General features: G+C 35.7%; 1 protein-coding gene across 4 annotated transcripts in view; it reads right to left on the bottom strand.

Annotated features, from left to right (window-relative positions):
- The window catches only part of LOC121371891 (dynein heavy chain 2, axonemal-like), a 134,692-nt gene that overhangs the window by 35,707 nt on the left and 85,734 nt on the right, over positions 1 to 13,251 (bottom strand). For all 4 annotated transcript variants that reach the window (XM_041498118.1, XM_041498134.1, XM_041498127.1 and 1 more), the window contains 7 exons: positions 10,126 to 10,258; positions 9,072 to 9,217; positions 7,848 to 8,058; positions 6,931 to 7,047; positions 3,896 to 4,037; positions 2,794 to 3,080; positions 889 to 1,053 (listed from right to left, as the gene is read on the bottom strand). In XM_041498118.1, the coding sequence (XP_041354052.1) occupies positions 889 to 1,053; positions 2,794 to 3,080; positions 3,896 to 4,037; positions 6,931 to 7,047; positions 7,848 to 8,058; positions 9,072 to 9,217; positions 10,126 to 10,258 (1,201 nt within the window). The remainder of the gene's footprint in view (positions 1 to 888; positions 1,054 to 2,793; positions 3,081 to 3,895; positions 4,038 to 6,930; positions 7,048 to 7,847; positions 8,059 to 9,071; positions 9,218 to 10,125; positions 10,259 to 13,251) is intronic.

The raw sequence follows: 13,251 nt of genomic DNA, 5'->3' as shown, positions 1-13,251 counted from the left end.
GATGCTGTATATGAATACAAACACATAGAATGAGAAAATAAACAGTGAATATCACTCAAAAAACACTGCATGACACTCAAACATACTGTGTAACACTAAAACACATTGTAAGACTTCTCAAGCACACTGCATGACACTCAAACACATTATATGACACTCAAGTATACTGCATGATATTCAAACATACTGCATGACATTCAAACACATTACACAACACTCAAACACATTGTACAACACTCAAACACATTGTACAATACTCAAACACATTGTACAACACTCAAACACATTGTACAACACTCAAACACATTGCACAACACTCAAACACATTGCACAACACTCAAACACATTGCACAACACTCAAACACATTGTACAACTCTCAAACACACTGCATGACTTCTCAAACACACTACATGACTTCTCAAATACATTGTAGTACTTCATATAAATGGGGGAAAACCCCCAGTATGAATGGTATACCCTAACTGAATTAGCATCAAGCCTTCCACTCAGTGGCATATCTATGACAAATAGCACCTATGGTAAGCACTGAAATCAAAGACAGATCATACATCTGAAGAAAATTCTTTTTTCACTATCCAAGGATCGCTTGTCTGACTTTAATAGAAACTGCTCAGAGTCGCCCCCCTGCAAGTGGTGCCCAGGGCACGTGCCATACCTGCCATACACTAGATACGCCATTGCTTCCACTGTGTCATCTCTATTTGTAAAGGAAACTATCCCGTAGTCCAAAGAATCTTTTCTCATTTCAAGATATCTTGAACCTTTAAACCCATTACAACAAAGTCCCCGTCCTCAACTTAACCTATATTCCCAACCCAAGTCTCGAGCACTCCCTCTATCGTACAGAGATAATGTAAAGTTCTTACTTTAACAGTTTCCTCCCATCTGATCCTCTCTCCCGCGAGTCCGGACACAAGTTTCGACGCCCGGTCCAGCATCATCTCGGTGTGTTCCGCCTTCCTCTTCAGCTCCTCCTTTTGGGACAGCTTCTCGTCATACTGCTGTTTCAGGTCGGCCATCTTAGCTTCAACCTACAGATATATCAAAGAAAATGTTTTATTTAACGACGCATTCAACTCAAGTGGCGTCAGACATATAGTTAAGGACCACACAGATATTGAGAGAGGAAACCCGGTCGCCACTTCATGGGCTACTCTTTTCGATTAGCAGCAAGGGATCTGTTATATGCACCATCCCACAGACAAGATAGTACATACCATGGCCTTTGTTACACCAGTTGTGGAGCACTGGCTGGAACAAGAAATAGCCCAATGTGTCCACCGACGGGGATCGATCCTAGACCGACCACACATCAAGTGAACGCTTTACCACTTGGCCCCTATAGAGACATATTTCGCTATATGTTTCTATATAGCCTTAGTGGCTATCACATTTTTATTAATATCAGCAGGCCCGTGCATTTTTGTATGTACCTTTGCCTGCCTGGTGGACACATACCCTCAAAAGGACAACACCTGTTGTCCAGTTCTTTCTCCCAGGATACTGGTTTAAATAAACACACCCTCTTGACTTGGCTGGAGTACACCCATTTTACACAAAAAGCATTACTTTTGCATGGGCCGGAATTATCACAAACAAGTCTTCAATGTCAACAAGTTACACATGTTTACAAACTACATGCTCTACCCTGTCACTTCAGTCAAATAGTTGCCACTTCATAGCTGTCTGCCATGAAATAATCATAGTCAAACAGCAGACTACTTGTGCAGAAAAATTTCTGGATTTTGGACAACCAAATGGGAAGATAACTGTAATCTGAGGCCACATTTCAATGAACAGCGATCAAAATGTTATTGAAAGAACTTTGAAGGGTTTTGTAAAGAAGGTGCTTCTTGTGAGTTTTCAGTGTTTTTATTACTGCTATCGAAGTGAGATGTAAATATAATTTATTTAAAAAAATTATTGAAGAGTTTTGTAAAGAAAGGGCTTTTTATGAATTTTTAGTTTTCTGGTACGGCCATCTTGACTTCAACCAACACATATCCGACGCCATATAACTGTCAATAAAATGTGTTCAGTGTGTCGTTAAATAAAACATTTCCTTCCTTTCCTTTTCTTCAACCAACACAGAAACATTCAATAATGACACAAAAACATTTCAGTGGAAAAAAACCTGTTGTGAGACTTCACGGTTTTCAGATAGTGCCATCTTGGCTTCAACGTACATAACAGTGATGAAAATGTAAAGTTTGTTCTGTTCAATGACACCACTAAAGCACACTGATTTATTAATCATCGGCTATTGGATGTCAAACATTTGGTAATTCTGAAATATAGAGGAAACACGCCACTAGTAGCAACAGATCTTTTATATACACCATCCCACAGACAGGATAGCACATACCACGGCCTTTGGTATACCAGCAGTGATGCACTGGCTAAAACAAGAAATAACCCAATGGGCCCCACCAATGGGGATCGATCCTAGAGTGACCATTCCTCAGGCGAGCTCTTTACCACTGGGCTATGTCCCAACCCATGATAAAAATGAGACAAGGAGCAGGAGAGAAACAGGTTTTAGGGTAGCAATAAAATCTGCAATTCAAGAAAAACCTGAATGATTTTTATGTCCACTTTGAGTCCCATCAATGCCTGGGTTTATCAAACTTTTAGAGTCAATCTCTAATTACATCACACACATACAATTTGTATGGCGTTGTCATGACATTAGTGTATCAGACTCCATTAGAGTCTCGAGTCTAGACTCTAAAGTTTTATAAGCACCAAGCCTGATCCCACTACAACTTTACCTCTGCCAACTTGGCCTTGGCGTCTGCTAGAGCCGCCTGCTTGTCTTTGAGCTGTGACATGGCAGCGTTGAGTCTCTGTCTCTTGGGCTCCACCACTCGGTAGATACGGCCGTACATCTCCATGGCACGCACCCACATGCACAGTGATTTGGCGGCGGTGGACACCCGGCCGATGATCTCTGGGTGGAAATCAGACTGTTGGCAGTACGTCCCGATCTTCTTGAGAACTCGGTCCGAGATGTTGTCTTTGTCGAAGTTCATCAGCGACTTGAGGAAATTGCCATCACCTGAGGTTAAGAAAGGAATGTTTGGTTAATGGCAGCTCAGGCTATTTTAGGGTTATTTAGTGTCTAATGTGGTTATTTTAAAACATTTGGTCAAAACAAGAGAAAAACACTGCGGCAAAATAAGATACTCTTATAAAAAAAACCCAGCAAGGGATGTTTTTATGCACTTTTTTCCTCAAAATGTAACATCAGTCACAGTGAAATAAATGTCCATGGTAGCCTGATGATTTATTTTTTAACATTAAGTACCTTATGGTCATTTGATATGAATCTAACAGCAATATTGACCAAAATACGGGTATTTATAAATCAAAAATTGACTTTAATTGTTATGTCAGTCACCATCAAATTACCCACTAGCTACCCACTGATCCAGACGTAGCAATGGAGTTTGTTCATTTCTCGATCAAAATAAAAATTACGTCATCAGGGAATGTCACATCTAATGACGTCATTTTATATGGGCAACTTGTCGTATTGAGCCTTATTGTTTATGGACCAAAAATAATTCAAAATAAAGTATAAAGTTTTAGTGTTATTATTAATAAATTTAATTCAAATTTATTTATAAGTACTGTCTGTTATTTCTTTTACGTTCATCTGGGTATGAAATTTTTTTTTATCAGCAAACTTATGTGAGAACGGCTTTGACAATTCACAGTTTGTGGATGATTTGTTTTTTTCATACCCCTATGAACGTAAAGAAATAACATACAAATACTACTACATAAACATCTCAACTTATTTTGAGCCACAAGAATATTAAGCCTATATTTTCTTCAAACAAATGACTGTAGACTGGAAACTAGTCCTACCAAGCTGTCTCTTCGCTTCAGCCCAGGTCGGTTCACAGCCTCGGAGTATCATGACGGCTTCCATGACTTTCTCGACGAGGACGGGCGGCCGGCCATACGACTTGATCTCAGTCATGTCCTTCTTGTTCAGAGATTCTAGAGCCTACAAAGAGAAAACAAAAACCGTACATCATTATTAATGGTGTTTTCACACAGTTTATTTGGACTTTCACTCAACAACAAGTAATCCCATGCATCATCTTCTTCAAAGTTGGGTATTACGAGAGGCATGTTGGCAAATGGAGAAAACTTGGGAGTGTTTTCTCTTTTATAATAGATACATTACCTGTCCTTAACAAGTGCACCTCCCCAGACCAGCATGGCGGGGAGGTGCACTTGTTGAGGACAGGTAATGTTGAAAAGAAATATTTCCTTTAAAGGAGAGGACAATTAAGGCATTTGGCCTGGTATGCATATTCAATGATATATAATGCACATGATTGCTTAATATCAACAAGTATAATCGTATAGTTAATTAATAAAACGGATAAATGTGACGGCTATTATATATATCGGGCACAGCCATTTTGTACCATCTCAGTGAGTACGCCCTCTGGCGAGCTGGTGATTACGTAATACTTAACGCTTAACGTCAGGAATGAGCCTTAGAACTAGAGAAATACAATCTACCTGGTTTTTGCGGGATGATAAATAGTCGTACATTGCAATGTTCTGTAATAATACACATCCCAGTAAGCCAGCAATAAGTATATCCAGCACTATATATATTATTTTTCAATACAAAAAAAAAGACCATTGTCAAAGTGGCTACACAACAAGTCGAAATAATTAACAATGTTTTGTCCGTGCAGTAACCTACGTACTGAAATAATACACGGAGTGTTTTCTTAGTCAATTGGTCTATGCTGTTAGTTGCTTCTACCTGTGATTCCTGATTGGCAGATATGAATTTGATTGGTAACCAGACGAGCCAATTAATTGATGCTGTCTAGACACAAAATACATACCGGTATTGTGGAATATTACCTGTTGCCCCTAAAATGGTAATGGGCATGGTTTATTACTGTAAATATTTCTGTAAAACTATTGATTAAGTAGACTTTTCCATCTAAAACCACAGAACTGACCAATTACATAGTCCCAAAGAAAAGAAAATTATCACTTTGGTATCGTGGGTTGTTGTTTTTGCTCCAACGTAGCATATCAATAGGCCTAATAGTGTACATTTTTCCTTTGGATTATTTAACAGAGAAAAATACCATAACCCCATTTTGTTCCATTAATGCAACTTGAAATATATTTAGTTAAACAGTTTATTATATTATTACGTCATTTATGCTGTTTTACAAGTCAGGTTGATCAAAGAGAAGCACCTTGTTGAAAATTACTGCTTTTGTTTACACTGTACATACAGGAGATGGTCAGGAGCTGACGTCATATCGCCCCAAGCTATCCCACCGGACGTCACAAAAACGAAACAAAATGGCTTCCCCCAGTTAGCAGGAATAATCATGTTTTTTTATTAACTCTAAAATTACGCATTTTTCATTTGCTAAAGTGTCAGTATGTGTTGGTGGTCCGGGTATGCATCTTTCCAACACATAAGGCTCTTGTTTGAGTTGACCCTACCTTTAAAGGGACATTCCTGAATTTACTGCATTGTAAAATGTTTTCGACTAGTACAATAGTTCTACAATTCAACTTACTTATTAAATATATTTTCTTGTTTAGAATATCAGTGTCTGTACATTCAATGTGTTTCTGGTTGTCTTAATATTTGTAAGAAGCCCAAGCTGGATTTTGTCTTTAAATAGTTTCGTACGTACGAAAAAAAACCATATGTTAGGAAATAAAATGAAATTTAACCTAGTACAAATATTAGAACGATCAGAAACACGTTTAATATACAGCCACTAATATTTTATGCAGAAAAATATATTTGATATGTAATTACAATTGTTAAAAAGTCTCTGTTAGTCAATAACATCTTAAAATGTGCAGCAAACTCAGGAATATTCCCTTTAAAAGATCTTGAACTTTCATTAAATAATTATAATGATCAACATATTGTAAAGGAAATATTTTACAAATATTAAAAAAATGGAACAAGTGTTCACTTTACATCATCAATAAACAGTTCCAAAAATGTAGACTTTAAAAAAAACAATTGATATTGTGTTAACAATTTCAATGGAAAAAAAAAACACAGTAAAAAATGCACTATGTACAATTGTTATACTATTTTCTAGTGACCAATTTCCATATAGTCTGGTGAAATTAACACTGCAGATACTGATTCCTACCAATGACATGCATGTTATTTACAAGCTCAAGTACACTAAATAAGTCAGATTTTTTTTTAAAAACCTATTTATTTTTAATGTAAAAAAACCCTACAAAATACTATACTCATCTCTATAAATACCATGGGCCGAAGTTACAAAGACTGTTTTTGACTTACACATGTGTAACTACATACATCTGCAATGCTTAAACACTGCATTAAAAAAAACCAGGCTTCAATAAATTCGGCCCCATTTGTCTTACAACTTGTTTAAAAATGTATCCAACTTACTTCCACATGTTAAATACATTTTAACACAACGCAGTGTAAGATAAATGGTGTCTAATGACCACCCATGTACTATTCTCCATGGATCACCTACAAGGGATTGCTACAGACCTTGATGCCCTCCTTGAGGCAAACAGAGCCTCGTAAATGTATCCAACTTACTTTCACTTGTTGAATACATTATAACACGGTGTAAGATAAATGGTATCTAATGACCACCCATGTACTATTCTCCATAGATCCCCCACAAGAGATTGCTACAGACATTAATGGCTTCTTTTAGGGCAGGCAGAGCTTCGTAAATGTATCCAACTTACTTTCACTTAAGTACATTATAACACAACACGATGTAAAATAAATGGTATCTAATGACCATTTAAAACAACCCTATGTAAGATAAATGATATCTAATGACCACCCATGTATTATTCTCTATTATCAACCACAAGGGATTGCTACAGACCTTGATGGCCTCCTCCAGGGCAGGCAGGGCTTCATTGAGGTCATTCTGAGCCAGGTCGGCCATGTGCTGACACTTGCCTTCCTCCTCCATTATCCGCTCACTCTTCTGGGCCACTGACTGTAAAACAACATGGGTTAAACACATTATTAATCGTTGTGCCATTGGTATCAAGGCTGGCAGGTACTCAGTTCACATCCCAGTGCTAAACTACAATCCAGGGCACCGTTCCACAAAGCGATCTTAGCGCTAAGATCACCTTAAGTGCTTATGTTAGCTGTGCATTTACGATGATCTTAGGGCCAAGATCACTTTGTGGAACGGGGCCCAGGGTCCCATTTTAGGAAGCAAGCTAAGTGCTTAGATTACCTTAAATGCTTTACTGTAGTCATCAGAGGAAACACACTACATTTTTCCTAATGCAGCAAGGGATCTTTTATATGCACTTTCCCACAGACAGGGAAGCACATACCATGGCCTTTGATCAGTTGTGGTGCACTGGTTGGAACTAGAAAACCCCCAATCAGTTAAATAGATCCATAGAGGTGGTTTGATCAAGCGATACAAGCAACTGAAGCGAGCATTCAACCGAATGAGAACAGAATGGAATAGAACAGATGTTTAACGACTCCCCAGCACGAAAAATACATCGGCTATTGGGTCAACCGACCGAGAACAGAATGGAATAGAACAGATGTTTAATACATCAGCTATTGGGTCAACCGACCGAGAACAGAATGGAATAGAACAGATGTTTAATGACTCCCCAGCACAAAAAATACATCGGCTATTGGGTCAACCGACTGAGAACAGAATGGAATAGAACAGATGTTTAATGACTCCCCAGCACAAAAAATACATCGGCTATTGGGTCAACCGACTGAGCTTAATCCCGCCCTGTACTGAATGAAAGACTTCACCTTCTGCTGCTCGTCGGCCTCGCGTTTCTGCTGCACGATGATGACGAGGTACTCCTCGCACTGCTTCTGGAACTGGGCCACCTTCGTCTTGGCGTCGGACAGCTCCACCGACATCAGCTCCACCTTCTCACGCGTCTCGTCGATCTTACTCAGACCGTTCTTCAACTTGTTGGCCGCATTCCCCAACTCTTGTTTCTTCTCCTTCAGTAGCCTGTGTTAATACATCACAATCAGCATAATGTTCAATATTTAGACATTTATTTTGGAGAAAAACAATGAAGAGAGCACTGAAGGCCTAAGATTAGATTCTTCAACTTGTTGGCCACATTCCATAGCACTTCTTTCTTCTCCTTCAGAAACATGTGTTAATAATACATCAGAAACATTATTTTGGGAGATCAGCCTCTTTTTGTACCAACTTTAAATTAAAATTAAAATTAAAATTAAAATTAAAATTAAAATTAAAATTAAATTAAAATAATCATTATTTTGGGTGACCAGCCTCTGTTTGTACTGAATGTATCACAAAATTAAAATTAAAATTATATGCAATATTTAGTCATTTATTTCACAAAAAATTAAAATAACATGAACGCCCCAACATCAAACTGATTTTTAATGTTTATAAATTTAGATCATTCAGCTGTTTGGTTTACTATTCTTACATTTTTGCCGCCTATTATATTTGGTTTTTTAAAAATGAATATTTTGTCACATCAGTACTTTGAAGGATGCTTTGGCCTGTTTTGAATACAAAAAGACTTCTATGGAATTAAATTGTTAACTAATTTGTTGTCTCTCTTTGTTGCACTTTTTGATGTTAATTTCAATGTACATTAACAAACTTAAACATTTAATTTAATTTTAAATTCATTTTATAAAATAACTTTCTGATTTAAAAATCATGTATAAGCAAGTTTTATATAAAACTATTTATTTTAAAATTAATTACACATTTAATATAACATATACATTTTTTAACATGCATTAAGACATACATGGGTGCAGCAATAACCCATGTTTCATGAGTCTAGAATTTATAGATTATGAGAAATGGAGCTGAATACAAAACTATTTAAGATCAATATAAAAACTTGTTTTTAAAAAGCTAAAGTTATTACTTTAATTAAATTTTATTATTTCTTATTCAAGCTAGTTATAAAATGGCCAGTTTTGAAAACCATGTATTTTAACAAAAAAAAGAGTAAATCATTACAAACTCACTGTTTATAGCCCGACACAAGTTCAAGGTAGTTGGTCGGTGTCACGTAGTTCCGTCGCCGTATCTCCAGTAACATCCGCTTGGAGTACTCGGAAACTGACTTGTGCATCATAGAAAACATCTGAGCTAAAGCTGGCTTCATCTTGTCCTGAAATTAATTTAGAAAAAAAAAAAACTAATTACAACATTTTGATATAACAAGCATTCTGAGAGTATTGTGAAAGCAAATGCACATCCCATACTGCGCCCAACAAATGTTTGTAAATCCTAAGTCATGGAGCCATCACTTTGTCAAAAATGGGTAAATCATCATAAACGCCAAGCTATACACAAAATTTCAGCTCAATATCTTGAGACATATCTTGAAAAAAATCCAAAAACCTATATGTGGGACAGATAGATTGACAGATGAAGACAAAATCTACAGTCCTCTCCGGTTGGACCGGTAGAGAACTAATAAAAACATTAACTGTGAACTGATGGGAGTCAAATCATTGTATCAATTCGCTTGCATTTGACAGCACATAACATAAAGTGCAAAACCAATTGAGATTTATTTTCATGCTTATATTAAAATTCAGTTACATGCATGCTGCATACCCAAATTGTACATGTGCCAACATCAGTTACTCAACATACATATGGTATACATTCAGTGTCATCAAATATCAAATGTATCAGGCACGGATTCAGAATGTTTTGCAGGGTGGGTGGGTGTTCATATAGAAACTAATTAAATGAAAAATAAGAATGCCTATTAATTCATTAAAATAAGTGTGGAAAATAAATTGTTTGTCATGAGTGGGGGGGTCCGGACCCCCCTCTGGATCCACACCTGTGTATGTATACAATGACTGTGACTGAAGTTTGAACCTACTATATTTTATAAGAACAGAACCTGTAACTAAACATGAACTTCATTCTAAAATATTTCAATAAAAGATCGTTTAGAAAACCTGTAACAAAAGTAATTTGTAGTCTAAAAAATGCCAAATAAAATGGCACCAGTCAGAATGGGTTTTTTTTGTTCTACAATTTTTTTATTCAAACACAAACCTCGTCTTCACTTCCGAGACTCTCCTCACTGAGGTATTTATCAGCCACCTCCAGCAGGGCGTCCTGGGGCCACTCACTGAACCAGTCGATTGTCGTGCAGTTCACAAACGCAGGAAACATACGGATGCGGTTCCTACAATAACACACTGCAGTTTAGCGACATCCAGTTCAAACAATATAATTGCTTTGAATGATGAAACAGATTACTTAAAGTAATTCCTACTAGCTGACTTTCTAATAACTGAAATAACATACTAAATATATATTTTTTTTTTTTAGAGTATCAGGGTCTGTACTTACAATGGATTTCTAGTCATCATAATGTGTTTAGTAGCTCAAATTTCATTTTATTTTTAATATATTTGTATAGAGTTTTTTGTACTTTGTACATAGAATCTGAACAACAAAATCATCATACATGATGAGGGCCGTATCTCTGCACAATGCGGAGTCGAATGGGTATTTGGCAAAATAGTACATGTAGCTGATTCCATGAATTTCTATCTAGTGCCTTGTCTATAGGAGGACAGCCACTCCTGAGGAGTTCGTTTACTGGAGACTTCATCCCTCCTGTACCGTCACAAAGAGGACTGCCACTCCTGAGGAGTTCCTTTACTGGAGACTTCATCCCTCCTGTACCGTCACAAAGAGGACTGCCACTCCCAGACTAGTTTACGAAATCAAAACTAGCACCAAACAGAGCTCATTAGAAAAAAAAAAAAAATAATAATAATAATAATAATATGGAGGTAAAATCCAGTTTGGGCTACAACAAACATTTGGTGAACCAGAAACAGCTTGTATATATATACAGACATTGATATTCTAAACAAGAAAAAAATGTATTTAATATGTAATTTCAACATCTTACAATGGCAGCAAACCCAGGAAAGGTTCTTTAATATCATTCCACAGGATGACATTACATTCAGTTACAGTGCAATACAGTGCTTCTAGATTATGGTAGCCCCACTCCCATGACTAGTGATATTCAATGTTGGGCTGGTAAATAACTACTATTGTCCTGCCCGATGGGGCTTCTAGATTATGGTAGCCCCACTCCCATGGCTAGTGATATTCAATGTTGGGCTAGTAAATAACTACTATTGCAATGCCTGACGGGTAGTGAAAAAAACAGTTGTCAAATGCTGCATTTAAGTATATTTTGTAAATTTGAATATCCTGTCCATCCCACACCCCCACTCTTTGTGTTTCTATCTCCCTCTTTAGGTAACATATCCAATTATTACTATTATTAAAATTGTATTAAGTAAAGTAGGGCTAGTGAATTTTTAATCATGGCTAGTAAATGAAAAAAAATCACTGATCCCATGGCAAGTGGATTTTGTCAAAATTCTAGAAGCTCTGCAATACAGTTTCTACAATTGATAATCATAAAAGATGCCACGTTGATCACGTCACTGAAACTAGTTTCCGACATGTGTATCTTTTCTGTCTTTTATAAAATGTGTTCTGAGCAACTACAAACACCAGGATGGCCAGAAAAACACTGAATTGATAATTCAAGGAAGTTGTAAGGAATGTGCAATTTAATTATAGGGGGAAAAACCTGTAATAGCCAACACTATTTTACAATGACTAATTATATACGTAACTAAGTCTAAGGTCAATGCTTTTATTATTAATACTGATATCACAGCTACTGGGTACAATTATTCGAAGTTTGTGTTGTCAGTGTTTCTGCCAGAATTTTTTTTTTGGGTATGGCGCTATGGAATTGAATGCAACCACAGTCAACAGGGGGTATTGGGGGCCTTCTCCAGTAAGAAAATGGGTTAAGTCTAGGATTAGGGTTAAGAAAATCATACAGTCATGATAAGAGTAATTAATTTTGTCAAAAAGTTAACTTAAAAAAATAAAATTTTAACCCTCTGATAGAAACCCTGGTTGTGTATATCAGGTGGTAAAAACATATTCTATATTATACTCTCATTTAGGAATCAAAACCTTGTAATATTACAGTTACAAGGCTTCTGACTCCTGAATATAGATATGTAAGATACATAATTATATAAGTATATTAAAAAGATTAATCAAAACTAATATTTATTTAGATAAAATACATAACCACAAATAATAAGTCAATTTTACAATAAGCCCTTTTAATGACAGAATATGATTATCGAATAGACCAAAATGATATTCTATCAAATGAACAATAAACCATGTCACATGACATATCTATTCACTTTTGACCAGTCTTTAATCACATGCCTTGATTTTTTAAGTATTGTGGTAAATCAGTTGCTCTTTTTAAAATTACGTACTAATTATTCAAGGTGCAATCAAAACTACAAATTAAACTACACTGAATTTAAAAATTATATTTAAACTTATTGCATTCAAAACTATTTCTGAACTGTAAAGATATCTTCACAGTTTAAAAATAGTTTTGAATGCAATAAGTTCAATTTGTAAGTTTATACCATGCGATATACTGACCAAACAGTGAACTGATTTAAAAAACAGTTTTGAATGCAATAAGTTCAATTTGTAACTTTATACCATGCGATATACTGACCAAACAGTGAATTGATTTAAAAAATCAATACAAACACATATGTTATTTAATGCCCAAGGTGACAAACATTTCTAATGTTTAAATTCAAGACTTGTATTGATTTTAAATTGTTAAAATGTCAGTCTTCTGTCATCAGATTTATTGATTAAAATAGATCATATTTTTAAAGAAATTTCCATGCAGTATATACCAACCAAGATTTTTTTTAAATTTTTTTTTATCAAAATCATTCATTAGTTAACATTTCTAAATAAATAACCATGCAGTATTTACCACCTACATGTAGGTGAAATTACAAAAATTATTTCCATATGTGAAATTAAAAAAACAAAATCTACTAAATTAAATACAATTCTTGAACATGCAAAATGTTTGCAAAAACATTTAAAAGTGGAATTGAAAAATCTGCATACAATAAAATGAATGCAGATTTATGTATTTAATACAGTAATCAAAAAGGTGTTTCTGTCAGTTGGTCTTGCACAGTAATTATTGGTGAAAAGTTGTGGATATGCAAAATTTCAGTAACACTTACCTGGTTTGACATCTAGTAAGTGATACAACCAAATTAAAAAGAATATGAG

The sequence above is a fragment of the Gigantopelta aegis genome, chromosome 1 (assembly GCF_016097555.1).
Source record: "Gigantopelta aegis isolate Gae_Host chromosome 1, Gae_host_genome, whole genome shotgun sequence".
In the NCBI taxonomy this organism is placed as follows: Eukaryota; Metazoa; Mollusca; class Gastropoda; order Neomphalida; family Peltospiridae; genus Gigantopelta; species Gigantopelta aegis.
This window is presented reverse-complemented; position numbering and strand designations above follow the sequence as displayed.